We start from the raw sequence: 14,874 nt of genomic DNA, 5'->3' as shown, positions 1-14,874 counted from the left end.
GTGTGAATGGCTGAAACACTATTCATAGACAAGTATTTCCTTCCCAGGATAGCTCCAGGATCACTCCACTCCACTGCTCTGAGGAAAGAAGCTGAGAGCAGATTCTGCTCTCTGGATATGAAGAGTTAAGGCAAAAGAATATCAGGTTATTTGTCTTGTAGAAATTGTGACTTCCAGCTGCTGATAGCTTATTGATGCCAAGACTTATTTTTCTAGTGCATTTGCCAGAAAAATGGTTTAAAATGGCACCCTAAGGTCCATGCTTTATCAGCTTTTTCCTTGTCTGCTTAGTGCAAATTCTTTTTATTTTTAAACCTCAGGTGATTTCCTCAGAACTGAAGTGTAAGCAATTTCAGGGCATGTCATTAGAGTAATGGAAGATCCCAAAGAAAATGCCAAGTTTCATGGGATGCTGTTCTTATGGGAAGTTGGTTCTTATGCCTATGCCATGGTGACTGACCAGGGCTGGAGAGAAAAGGACTGCTATACTTTGGTCATGGTTCTTTTGGGACAACTGACGTGGGGAAACAAAGTTGAGCTGCTAAAGAACCTGAACCAAAAAGACAGACTGTAACGTCAACAAATCAGCATACTCCTTTTCTGGCTTCAGTGTCCCATGTAGGGATCTATGAGCTGCTTTCTTCCAAGTGCCTGGATACAAGAGATCAAATGCTCTTCAGTTTACCACAGTTTTTTTCTTTTTAGACTGAGTATGGTTACAAAGGTAAGACTCAGATTCTAGCAGTGACATGTGATTGAAAAGTAGCTGACTGATGCTTAGAGCACATAAGACAGATGTTATGTTGCTAGAAAAAAACATGTTCAAAGAACTGATCATGGTCTTGGTCTTTAAGTTCATAGAAAATGATTCTCTACTAGTTTTTAAAGTAATGTGATACTTCAGATTCCTGCGACACTGCTGTGTGTGGCTGTGTAAATAGTGTCCCTCTGGCAGCTTGCTCTACTTGGTTCTGAAGTAGACAGCTGTTCAGAAAGACTGGGGCATCTAACAGATGCTATAAAATTCTTTACAAGTACAGTTGGCAGATATGCGTGTGCTACAGAAACATAGAATTAGCTTTCAGTGTAGTCCCTCTTCTGTATATATAATATTAATCTTCAGATCCTGATGAATAAATAAATAAAACATCCGTCCTGTTTGGCATTTTTATTTTGAGTCTGGTTAAATTAACAGAGAGATTAAACAAGGTCTTGACTAAGTCCCGCGATTATTCACATTTAAGTAGTGAGCTCTGTAGGTCTTTTGCAGAAAAAAAAATTATTAGGTATGACTTCAGTATTCTCTGTAGAAAAAAGTGTGTGTGCTTTTGTGTTGACAGCTTGTGCTGGGTGAAGATACAAAAACAAAATGTTCAGGGTTCCAGTGTGACTAGTAAAAAGACAAGAGTAACTCTATTAGGTGAGATGTGAATACTCTTGCGTTGCGTACGTAAATTTCCTGGAGAAAATTTTTATTTCTTCCTTCACTTGTATTTAAGTGAGTGTCTTTTTTGTTGCACAATGAGTAAATTAAGTTAATATTTTAAGTATTGTATTAATGTTACAATCATTATGTTACATTAAAATCTCATTATGTTTCTCAGAAATTTTCTGTCATTTTGTTTCACTGAAAAGTGGAATTTTATTATTTCAAGCTCTTGGTTCTTGTGTATATATGGAAGTTCACTTCTCCCTGTCTCAAAATAAGAAAAGTGTCTATAAAAGTTGCCTTCTGCACATTTCTGCAAGTCACTGTCTGGCAGACATGTCAAGTTTTCTACTAGACTGTTGCTGCCGCTGTTCACTGTTCAGTGTTTGTCCCCACGAGTGTAGTGCCAGATCCAGACATACAAAGAATAGCCCATATCCAAATCATAGTTTAGATAGTTTGACAGCTGTCAAATACAATTTTTTTTTTCCTACCTCATTGCTACAACATATGCTGCTCTCCAGGGGAGACAAAAGCTTTCTGTTGATAACCTTAGTGCTTGGCTTCTGTTGAGATGGCTGAGTGCTGCTGAACTGTGTCCTAAAAATTACTGTGGCATATAAGCCTATACAGTCACTCATGTGTCTGCTGTTGGGCTCTTCCAGAATCCTTAGTGTGGTTGACAGAGCAAAACTAGATGAACTGAATGCCTTTGCATGTAGTCACCCTAGCTCCTCATTCACTGTTCAACTCACTATTGTATCATCATTTTCCTCATTAAATATCTAATTACTTTAATAGGCTTTTCTGACACCTTTTTTCCCCAATTATGAAGTGGTTGCCTGATGGTTTGGAGATGAACTGGAAGACCTTATCAGAAATGAGCAACTGCCATGACAGAAGCTGCAGGTTTATGACAAGGAGCTGCAGGGCAAAGTGAAAAAGAATGGGTAAAGGTTTAGGTATTAGTGCCAAATATTCCAGTGAGAAGGTAAAAGATTAGGCTGTGTGGTACTGTCAGCATGGTTGTTCTGCCAGTACTCATTAACAAAGCAGAAGCTTTAATGGAAGAAAGCTGCATTGAGTCAACTTCCTTCCATTTAAACAATGGTGATTTGACATTGGGGGGTGTGTGTGTGTGGATTTTTTGAATGCTTTTTTTTCTTTTTATTATTTTAATGATGGTTAAGAGAAAATTTAGTTAATTATGTTGATCATACTAAGTCGATGGTTTATTGTCACTTACAAGTGTTACATTTGTTAAGCTATTCTTGTTTTAATTAGTTCTCATTATTGTCTTGAAAGGAGCTGATAATATCAGGAAATACTGGAGTCGTTACTACCAAGGATCCCAAGGGGTAATATTTGTACTAGACAGCGCCTCCTCTGAAGATGATCTAGAAACTGCTAGGAATGAGCTGCATTCTGCTCTTCAGCACCCACAGTTATGTACTTTGCCGTTTTTAATACTGGCCAATCACCAAGACAAGCCAGCAGCTCGCTCAGTACAAGAGGTATGTTAATGTGTCAGCTTCTTGCCTGTTTATATTTACTTTCTGCACACCACTGATCCCCTATCACTTATTACCCTGACATCCTGGTTAAGGATGTTTCTTCTTTACTGTAAGTATGCAGACCAGGAGGAGTCCCAGTCCCTAAAAAACTTAGTCCACTGCACTCTATACAGACTTAGCTGTTCTGGAAAACAGACAAGTAATACTTGGATACAAACAGATCTTCTGCTTTCACCATATTTTGCTTAAGGGAGAAAAGATGTTTTTAAAACTACTCTTATGAAAAGCTGCTGGGACAGTGATTTTTTTGTTTAAATTGAGTTTTTATTTGCTATTAGTTTTAATTTTGCACTGTTCCATTACTCCATTCTTTTCCACTGCTTAAAGCAATACATTGCGGCCATAGGTTGCCTTTTTTATGTAAAAGCTTTTTTCTGAACTGCTGTGTACTGATTGAGGTTAGAGTTGCAATTCCTGTTCTGAAGTCCTGAACTGGTTCTCATCTTCCTGTTCCCAGGAGTAATGTTTTTGTCTAATTTCTAGCTATCACACAGTAAATTATGTAATTGTTCTATTCAGTGTACCTTTTGCTCTTCAGTTTCTGAGAAATTTGTCTTGTCTACATTCCTATCATGTCAGATGCATTTGAGGAAATGCTGAAAATTACTTCTGAAATTGTAGGAAGAAGTTAAAATTGGGTTGTGTCATTCTGTTCATAAATGTCATTTAAAGGACTCCTCTTAAAAATTATATGAGAAATCTGTTTGTTCTTTGAGTGCAGCAGAGTGAAAACTGTTTCAGCACCTTACTGTGTTGCTGCTTTTTATTTAAACTGATTCTTTCTTAGATTTTTATTTTTCTGAAATATGAAGTTTTAGACTTTCAGCTCCAAACAAACTGATCTGTAGAATAGCTGCTCTTAATACAGTATAGTTGAACATACAGCCTTTGTTTCTTTATTGCTACAAATGTCTCCTTTCTGAGTCAAAAGAAATTAAGCTTATTATATGTTAGGAAATGGTGTAAATGTGAGTGGAGTACAGCAGTGTTTTTAAGAAGAGATTGTGACAGCTTTGTAAACTACACTGTAAAATATTTTTTAGAATTGTTGGTCCTTTTCTCTGAAAATTCATTCTTAGGAAAAAGGAAAAAAATGGAATTTGGATTGAAAATATGAAGTTACATAAAAAAGTAAACAAAAGTTATGGAGGGATAGAACCTACAAGTTCTAGGTCTTTTATATCTAAAACAGACTTAGGAAAAAGTAATGAATACTTAAAGGAAATGTAATATGGACTTTGATATGTAAGTTTAGTAATGGACTAGTTCATTATACAGCATAAAAGCAAATTTTGCTTAGTTTGTTATACAGCATAAAACCAAAAACCTCCCACTTAAAAATGAAAATATCCTGAGACAAAACTGATTGGATTTTGTCATCCAAATATTATCTATATGCCTTGGCTTTAACTTTTTCATAGAGCAATACAGATCACATTTTTCATCATCAAAAGGGCTGTTTCTTGTATAATTTACGTATTTCTTATTTTACTATATTTTTCATATTTAAAGTGGCCAAATTTGGTTCAATATTAAGTGAAATCTTTGATAGCAAATAAAATTTAAGAAATATTCTTTGCCCAATTTCATATTAATAATGAATGCAATGCCAGTTGGTTTGCTTTACAGCAAATTATATTTGTAGCTCTCTCATTGTGCAGGTGGGCCCATGTGGGTAGACTTTTGGGCCTGAACTGAATTTTTTCACATTTCTTTTATTGGCAGTACCCTCATTTTCACCTCATTCTTACAATAGCATTTAAATGGGTTTCTACTGCATGCTTTAAAAAAACCCGAAATGTACGGTTTATTATGTTAGCAGACAAGTCTTGATTGCTAATGTATGAGTACGACAGAATGTGTGCAGAATACAACACTTTTCTTAAATGTGCACAGTACATGCATATTCTCAGGGAAAAATGCACTCTGTATCAAGAGCTCAGTGATTTTGAAGTTCTTTAATTATGAGTAGTGGAAAGTGAAATTAAAAGAAAGAGAAGAAAAAAGGAGGAAAAAAAAAGAAAGAGAAATGTCACAAAGTTCTTGCATTGTCCCTGAAAAAACGATGATCTGTGTTTTTTGTGTATACAAAATAGAAGCCTTTGGTAATTTTTACCAATGTTGAAATGGTAATTTCTTGCTTTCCTAAAGGCTTTACTGTGCTATTTTTCTCATTATTGAGATGTGGAATAGAAGTAGAATGATGAATTGCAAGACCATTGCTTACATAAAACCAGCATATTAAAATATGTAACAAATGTAATATGTTGAGCATTGAGAGTTTTAGTAGAAATTTTTGCAAAACTAAGTCCATTAATTATAGGTATTTTCTTGATTTTTTTCATGTGTTAGAAGACAGATGAATCACAGTTGAAATTAAAAAATGTGTATGCATTCTTTTAGGCAACAAATTGCTTTTCTTTAATGGATATGAAAGGACTCCTTGGAGTATAATTAAGGAAAATGTCTGAGTTGAGTGGTGCATAATAGGAAATGTAGAAAAATATTTATCTACAACAAAAATTCTTCACAAAACTGTGCAAGTGCCAAGCAGTTTCTGCAACAGATGTTAGTTATATCTTTTGTTGGGAAGTGCAGTTACTTTAGTTTTTCACAATGTTGTACTTATTAAATGTGATTTTTTCCATACATTGCTTGGGTAGAAATGATACTGTAGAATCTACATGCTGTAAGTAATAAGCAAGGTAATAAATAGTTCAGTTCACATCTATAATAAATACTTGCAAAAATGTTCAAATAACTTATTTAATTTATGAAATGCAATTTAACCTAATTAATTTTGCAGAATATAGTTCACATTACTGAAGTGACCAGGGAAAATTACAGGAGAAATCAAGCTGAAATACTGATCAATAAATGTAATCCTTTTTTCCCCCTGAGTTCTGTTGCTGGTTAGCTGTTTTCTAGTTATATTTTGATTTTTAAGTGAACTTAAGAAAGTAAACTTGGCATAGCATTTCATTTCAGAAACTATAAATAAAGATGTCCCTCGTATTTCTCTTATGTACACTTCTATGGTGGTTATTCTATCTTCTCATGTCAAAGATATTTCTAAGTTGTTTTGTTTTTCCTGTGACAATAGCACTTATTTAGACGTATTTAAATATCTGCTAAGCGATTTCTACTGAGCCATGCTGAAATAAAGACTGCATAAATTAGCCAGGCTGTAAAACTGATACAACTGTTTTTGTTTCAATAGGTTTGCTCCGGAATAATTTTATTTTAGATTAAAATTACGGTAACGAAGAATTAATCATATAAAAGTCAGTTCTGACTGTAGTTTTAGAAAACTTATGAAACGGCAAATAAAAAATTTTACAAATGAAAAATAAATTTAGTTACTCAGCATATGAGGGGAGGTAGTGGCATATCAATTTGGCTATGGCTTCCAAAATACAGGCTGCAGTTCCAAAACAGTTTATCTAATGATATGTTTTTAAATAAGTATCTTCCTGACAGAATGTGCTTTTACTTTTCCACAAAAAAATTACTTTTGATTGTCGAAACTGGTTTTGATTAGTCATATTTCTCTTACAGGCTTAAAATATTGCAGGAGAGTAGTGGTGATAAAAGTGCTTCAAATTGCTTTAAAAGGGACCAGGCATTACTGTGATTATCAACTTTTTAATTTTTATTTTGGAATGTCTGCTACTTTGTGTATGAGTATCAGAAGCTGGATATTGCAGTGGATTCTTGTGAGTTGAACCAGTTTGCACTTTTCTCCCAGGTCACAGCAATATTTAGGAGCTGCATGTATTGGAAGTTGTCTGTAGCCACTATATTTTGGGAGCAGGGTATTCTGGATGCTTGTCTGAATCTGTTTAGGACTCCTGGAAGCCATATAGGACTGGCCAAAGGAGGAACCAAACTGAACTAATTTTTCCAGTTCACTGATGAAGCAAGTTCTTGTTTGGCAGTGTGTTGACTTTGCGATGTTTCTATTTTTATATTTAAGGCTCTTTTTAAGGTTGTAGGTGGATTAGATGATCAGCGTAGGTCCACTCCATTTCAGCTATTCTATTCTAAGACCATGTATGTGAAGACATGCATGTAGTATAACCTGTTGGTGGGTTTTTATTCAGTTATCCAAAAAATCAGGCAAATAATAAATTTCTTTCATGTATTTAAATTGGTGACCACTAGTAACAGGAGAAATCACTGAACACCTGTTCTAAATTCCCTTTTTAAAAAAAAGCTAGAACTTTTTAAATGTGGACTTACTAGTCAACAGTCAATTAACCTATTCTCAACCTATTTTAAGATTATGCCATTGTTTTAAATATAATTGTTGGGAAAATAATAATATGGAAAGCTTATGTTGATCACAAGTGCTGGTTTTTGCATAGTAGACCTTATTTTAAATTTGACTTGATCGGGGTGTGAAACTCCATAGGAGAGTAATTTTGATTGTCCGTTTTTTCTTTGATAGACCAAGACTTTAGAAAATCTTTTAAGTGCAAACAATATTTTCAAAAGTGAGTGTGAAAGGTTTGTTGCTTGTTTACATAGATTTTGATGTATTTATCATTTCAAGATTATATGGAATTTGAATCACTGACAATGTTTAATTAGGTTTTCTGTTAGCAGAATAGTGGAAGATGACTCTCTTAATGAAAAGAGCCGTCTTAGGGCTGTGAGGGCTGTTATCTATTACTCTGCCAGTTTCTTCTCTGTTGTTTATGTCTAGAAATAATTTTGTAGATAAACAGTGTCTTCTTGAAGCCTTAAATATCTTAAAGCTGAATAGCCATTGCAGGAAAATGCTCAGGTTTGCCAGCATCTGTGGAGGCTCTTATTGGTGATGGGGATCTGGAGCATGCTGCAAATTGGGCTTTCTGGGCCTGTCAGTGGTCTAAGTTGGCTGTTTAGTATGACAGGCTCAATTCCAGGATGTAATAATTTTTTTATATTCCAATGTCTTTGTACTGTTTTTCCATAATTCATGCTGTTTGTGGTTTCTGCTAGTTAGGGGAAAATGGTTTCTCTTTGGAAACCCTTTCAGTGTATGAGTAATACATGTCATTACTAGCAATCTGTAAAACTGCATTGAACAGTGACTACTAAAGAGGTTTAGCTTCAGAGAGTATGTAGTATCTTAGCTCACAGATTTGGGCAAATGTTTTCTCCAGGAGCAGGTACTGCAAAAACTTAGCCTACAACCAAGAGTGAAAATGAAAGTTTTCTCTGCAGTCTGTCCTATCCTCACCCTGGTCAAGCTTCTCAAATCGGAGTTTTCGAAGACCAGCTGTTGCAAATCTATGTGCTTTGTGACAGGGACAGCCAGAGCAAAGTTAAATCGGGGACAGATTTTTGGTTCCTCAAGGAACTATTTCAGAGATGATTTATCTTCAGATTACTGCAGTAAATAGCCAAAATATAGATTCCTACCCTGTTTTTGAGATCATAGTGACCTTAGTGACCTTAATATTTGCAATCCCCTCACTGCAAATACTTCTTTTCGTCCAAGGTGTATCCCCTGATATTTGAAGATTGTTTTGGAGCTGGACTCTGCTATTTTGAGTATTGGCTGCTTCCTTCACAACTGTGGCCTTTGAGGGAACAGAAGAGTTATTTGTCAGACTTCAGTTATGAACACATTTGCAGAAGAGGAGAATATTATTAAACTAGTGTTTAGACAATATTAGTTTTGCCCTGTTTAGAACAATGAAGAAGTAACTCCTATTTGCATTTCTCATATGAACTTCCATTCTGATTAAAAATTTCTTCATAGCTATTAGGAAAATGATTTAGACATAAAAGGATCTTGTGATAAAAATAATATATAAAAAATGCAATCTAAAAAGATAACCAATTTAAATAAGTGATCCATATCCTAGCTAAATGTGAACAGCAAGGAATTTCATACAGTTGCAAAACTGAATCCAGACAATAACCCCACATTTTCCTTACATGAGTTTGTGTTTCAGTCATGCTTTAAAATTAACGAAGCCATAGCAGATAAAATTGTCAATATATTCATTAGATAAAAAGATGAATTGGTATAGTTGATCATGTTTTGGTGAATAATATCACTTAGTAAAGCTTAATATTGCTGTCGCAGTGTATGTGGGACAAAGAAACAAAAACTTAACAAAGAAAAGTGTCTCTCTGAATGGTAAATTCCTAATTGTGCTTTTGACAAATACTTAAGTCTGCAAGGAAATTAGTTCAAAGGCTGCTCATAGAAACTCTGATTTTGAATGGTGTTCCTGAAGATATGAAAAAATTGCTCGAGCACACCTGAAAATATGCACATATTACACAATGTACAAGAAGATAAAGAGTAGGAATAGATAAGACACAGGAATAGGAGTCCTGTCCATGTACACCTATTTCACAACATGAAACTGTATTAGAGAAATAAATCTCTTGAATGGCCCTTTGGAGAAAATGGTTCCAGGTACATGTCCACAAAAAAAGCAGCCGCATGTCTTGGAGTAGAATTTGAAGAGTATTGCTGTATATAGTTTTGAACATCAGACACGGATTTTTGCAGTACTATTTGGGTCTTCAAATGGTTGTTTTATATGTATATAGATAGAGTGTACTTTGAGTATTTATTTCATCAGCAGTGTTGGTTTGCTTGCTGGTCTCTTTGCCTCCCCCCATCTTTCAGGTGTGACAGTTTGTCTGTATGACCATGTGATGAACTGGTTTGGACCTGAAAAATTATTTAACTACTATCCTTCCTCAAGGTCTTATGAGAAGACAATTGGATAGTTGGTGTACAGGCACAAACAAGAGGTGGGAGGAAGGTGTAAAACTAGAACTGGTGTGGAAGGTTGGAGGTGTGGACCTCTAAAATCCAGTGAGAGCTGGACCCTTCTGCCCACCATGTTACTTCTCACACTTTTTTGGCTTATCCCTCTACAGTGAACCATAGTAAAGGAAGATTATACAGGAAATACTGGAAAATAATTTTTCCCTCTTAGAAATGAATGTTCTACAGTAGGTATGCAATTGCTTTTACTGGACTTGAAAGAGCGAGATGAAAGAAGCATATATTTTCACTATGTTTTGAAAATTTAGTGTCTTTGTTGACTTCCAAGCAAAGAAAGAAGATGGAAGATGTCATTCAAAGAGAAGGAGTTGGCTGCACTTGCAGAACTAAACACAAAGACTGTAAAGATAGAGCATAGTCTCTAAAAATAAAAAGTAAATTTATGAGAGAAAGTTTAAAATGCTTTCAGATACAAATCTGTATGCATAGTTTAGTAAATGTTTTTCATAAATATTTGTATACTTACAAATGCTTATATGGTATTCAGTAAGCACTGTAAGAGGGGAGTGTAGCTTTTTACAGTTTTTTTCTGAAATCTTTTTTGCTTGGTAAAAATTTGGTGTGCTTTAGTAGAAAATTAAATGAAATCCTGAGGCCTGTTTGAGACAAATCTGACCACACAATCATTATGACTCTTTTGAGCTCGCCTGTCTGTGATATTGCTGTTCTGGGGAATTCTTGAATGCTCAAAAATTTAATTACTGTTAGTGACATCTTACATGAACAAGAGAAGTCATATTTCTTTCAGAACTAATAACTATTACAAATGGAACAAAATAGTGGCTGTATATCTACTTCCAAATATAACTCTACCATTTAGCAAAAATGGTCTCAGGATCAGTTGAAAAAGAATGGAAAAGTATTTAGTAATGCATTGGATCAAGTTTGTGAAAACTCTTCTATTGTAAAAAATTATTTAGTCTGTGTTTTTCTTTCAAACACCCATCTTACATGGATATATGTATGTATATGTACTAGAATGAAATCTTGAGTTCAATAATACAAACTGCTGCCTTTTAAAAGATGAGGACTTATTCTTCTATTTTTCATTCTAGTGCTAAAATAAGGTTGCTGATTAAAGGCAAGTTAAATATACTGTGATCCTTGTATTTACCAAGGAGAAGGTAGTTTTTTGTAGTTGAACTATATAATTTATATTTGGTACTCAATATAACAAAGTAAATTTTAAAAGAAATGATTTTCAAGTCAATTATGATCACATAATCTTCATTCCATTAGAGTAGGTATGCAGTGTATGAACTTAATTTCTGGCCACAGGCCATTCTGCAGGAATTACACACTCACACACATGGGAAATCATGATGAACATCTTAATTGGTCATGTCAGGGAAGTTCAACAATAACCACAGCAGGAGAAAATCTATCCATTTTATATCTATGTAAGTATTTCAAGTTGGATTTTAATTCTGTGCCACAAAAGTAGAAAATTTTCAGCTGCATCAATACTACCTACACTGTGACACAGCATAGGTTATTATTGTCTGTAATTACCAACACCCTGAGGACCTTGCTGGAAATATGTGTATGCAGAGTTTCTTAAAACCTGCTTCAAATAGAAGGTGCTCAGAGCTCAGCCTGAGCATGGAGGCTTTTTGTTCCTTATGAAAATCAACATTTCTGAAGATGCTTGAAGAGAATGCCTCTTGAATATGAGCTGCAGCATGAGGAAAAACAAACCCAAAAAATTGATGAAAATTGATGAAAAAATGATAGGTCATTGGCCTATCAGAGGCTGGTTCTTTAGATTTTTGAGTGTAAAATTCCTATGAGAGAAAACTAACCATAAATCTCCGGAGATGGAGATGTTGGCATGTATGTAAGAATTCATGAAACAATGATGTTTTCCCAAGTGACGGGATGGGGAAAGGATCATCTTTGCATCAGTGGTCTGGATGTTACTGAAACAATGCTACAATTGTCAAAGGCCTTACTACTGTAAGGTGAGATTAAATTCTTTCCTATCCATTCTCAGTTTTGAATTAATGTTTTTTTACCCTGGCATTCTTTCAAGCCATTATGCTCCTGGAAAAATCTTGGATGCTCTCTGGGTGTGGTGGAAGACAAAAATCAAAGACTGTTGTGAGCTTGATTGCTAGACAGGACACTGCTGTTTTTGCAAATGGAATGAACCAGAAAGAAGGAATAACAGGAGAAAGAGAAGGGTACTGCTCTCATGCACCCCTTCTGTTACCTCCCAAGACTTTACTGGCAGTAAAGCAGAAGAGATGAGTAGAGAGCATTCTGGGGTTCAAACAAAAACTAAGAATGGAATGGAGTTCTGCAAATTCAAAAGTAGTGAAGGGCCCCACAGTTGGTGAGGATGCAGTACTATGAGTTGTTACTTAAAGAAAATTGGAGCCATTGAAGGCCTTCTTCTATAGCAATATAGCCTGAACAGTGTCCATTATTTCCTCAGAAACCACTTCTGTTCAGTGCATAATGACTTCTGGTTCAAAAAGAAAAAAACCATTTTCCCATCCACTTCTTGCAGTGATTCAACAGCAGATGCAGACATGCTTCTGAAGAAACATGAGTTATCCACTCTAGCATCTGGGAACAATTGTCTTCATAAGACTAGAAGCAGGATTTTGAATATAATGACATTATTCTAATGATGATTTGTTGATACTGCAGCATATCATTAGTCATGCTGGAATCTTTATAAGCATAAATGTTTTCTCAAAAAAGTTTAAATGTTTAGAAAATCTATTACAGCAGTCTGACATGAAACAGTAACTTCTTCTGTTAGAATCTGAACAGCCTTAAATTTTGAGTTAGTCTGGAAAAGAATTTTTTGAAGGATCATACAATTTAACTAGGTAACATATTAAAACAGGCAAAGTTAAGCAATTTTTTACTTGAAAATTTGTTCATTTATTATTCAGATTTACACACATCATCCTTATATTTTTTCCTACTGTTTTTAAAAAGAATATTGACAGTGTATTGAATAATCCATAGCTATAACTACATATTTCTCAATATCTTTGCTTTTTCTGATCTTTTATGTTGTATTTAGTTCAGATTCTGATTAGATGCAAAGTTGCAAGTGTCAGAAAGCCTGTGCTGTATTAATACTTTCTTAAAAGTAAAGACTCAGTATTAACGTGTGGGCATCTTTAAAGTTAACGCCTGCTGGAGTTAAATTTCAAGTATTCAGAGGCATCCATTGCCTATTAATAGATGTGTGAGGCATCTAGAAAACTGATTTAAAAAACCCTGAGAAACAACAACAAAAAGCCCAACCTGCTTTAGTGAATGAGCTTTGCTTAAAAGACTTTTCATTTCATTCACACGTATCTCCAGAAGTGGATAATTTGGATTACTGCATATAATGTTATATATTTGTTACAATTGCATTATTTATTTAAAAATAAGTTGTTTCATCAGTCTCTCTGTTAATACAAGCTTATTCTGTAATTTCTTTTTTTTTTCCAGTATTTTTTCATAATGTATTATCACAGCATTTACAGTTTCATTTTGGTTTTTTATGTTATTCTGGTAATTAATATTAGGAAATAGTTTACTACATTACATGAAACATTTAAGTACTTTAAGGATTTCTTTCCTTTGCTTTCCTATAGCTTTGTTCTGTTGCAGTAATGCTTTTACAACAAACCATATATTAACTACAAATCTACTACAGATATGCTGTTCCAATTTGTTTACCTTTGTTCCTTGTTGCTAATTTGCCTTTACTCATGGCTGAGGATAAGAGAGTGAAATTTGAGTCCCTCTCTAGGGCAGGAAAATAAATCTTTTCAGAGCTGTAAACAAAAAGATGCTCTGCCACCAATATTCCAGGAAACAATCAGGTCCTTTTAGATGCAACAACATCTACATTAGTGGCACAGGGTATATTTGTTGTTTTAGAAATACATAAATCATTTTGAATAAGCAGTATTAATGCATGTGATATCTATAAGAGCCTGTGTTTGCACAGACCCTTATTAAACAGTCAGTGCTCTTCATTGAGTAATTTGATGTGTTCCATGAATCAAAATTTATTACTTAAAATTATTACTGTATTTTAAATTTATTTATTCAGTTTGGACTTTTTTGTTTTTGTGGTTGTTACTAAGAAATTGCCCTATGCACGTAAAAGATGAATGGAGGCCACAGACATGGTGCTGTACATTCTTGAAGTATTGCACGTGCCTGCACATCTGTCATGTAGCAGAAGAGTTCAGACTATGTAGTTTTTGCTTGACTACCTTTTTTGTGGATATGCTATCCATATCATTTCCCATGAAGTTTAGAGTGTATGATTTGTTTAAATTAAAGTCATAATTGAATGAAAATTGATGTTGACTCATTTTGGAATAGCTAAATATTTATGTGATGGAGAGAAAAATCTCCTTTATCTTCCATTATTATTCCTCTTGCTAATTTTCTTAAAGTAAGTTTGAGTTTTATTGAAACCTCAATCTTAACAGTTTAAAAATACACTTATAAAAATCTTCTGAAAAACAAGAAAAAACATTTTAAAGCCAAAACGGACTGTTGTTAAAGTGGAGGAAAAAAGCTTAGTATTTTTCTATTCTGATTTATTATACAGAAGGCTGTTTTTTTACAAAAAAGGGCTTTTTTTTGCCCTTTTTTTTTCCTTTTTTTCCCTCCACTATTCTCAGTCTCTTTTGATCATTGATCTGGGTGACCCCACGCTCAGGGGTTTTTTCTTCATTTGACATGGACAGATTTTTGAAGTATAGCTCTCCTTTGGGAACCTCGGGCAGTTCCACTTGACTAACCTGTGATCTAATGAGCAGTAATGCAGGGTTACAGTGACCATTTTGTTTGCTTTGAGGGAGGATGGCTAGACAGAGAGTGGGAGAGAGGCGGTGTCTGCTGAGAAAAAAGATGCAGGGTGATCGAACAGTGTGAAAAAGACTTGTTAGCCCACATTAGTGTGCCTGATTTACTTCACAACAGGTCAGGAAAGGCCAAAGGCAGGGTTGTCATTAAATTGCAAAGTTGAAAATCCCGGTATTCAAAAGCATTCAAATTTCTGAAAGTTGTAAATTAGAAAGTTTGTGGTTCATGTTGAA

General features: G+C 34.6%; 1 protein-coding gene across 4 annotated transcripts in view; it reads left to right on the top strand.

Moving 5' to 3' along the window:
- The window catches only part of ARL15 (ADP ribosylation factor like GTPase 15), a 226,588-nt gene that overhangs the window by 92,403 nt on the left and 119,311 nt on the right, over positions 1-14,874 (top strand). For all 4 annotated transcript variants that reach the window (XM_039709652.1, XM_039709651.1, XM_039709654.1 and 1 more), the window contains one exon: positions 2,735-2,943. In XM_039709652.1, coding sequence (XP_039565586.1) covers positions 2,735-2,943 — 209 coding nt within the window. The remainder of the gene's footprint in view (positions 1-2,734; positions 2,944-14,874) is intronic.

Source organism: Passer montanus, unplaced genomic scaffold (genome assembly GCF_014805655.1).
Source record: "Passer montanus isolate IOZ18808 unplaced genomic scaffold, ASM1480565v1 scaffold22, whole genome shotgun sequence".
Classification (NCBI taxonomy): Eukaryota; Metazoa; Chordata; class Aves; order Passeriformes; family Passeridae; genus Passer; species Passer montanus.
Note: the sequence above shows the minus strand (reverse complement) of the source record. Positions and strands in the feature narration are given on the sequence as shown.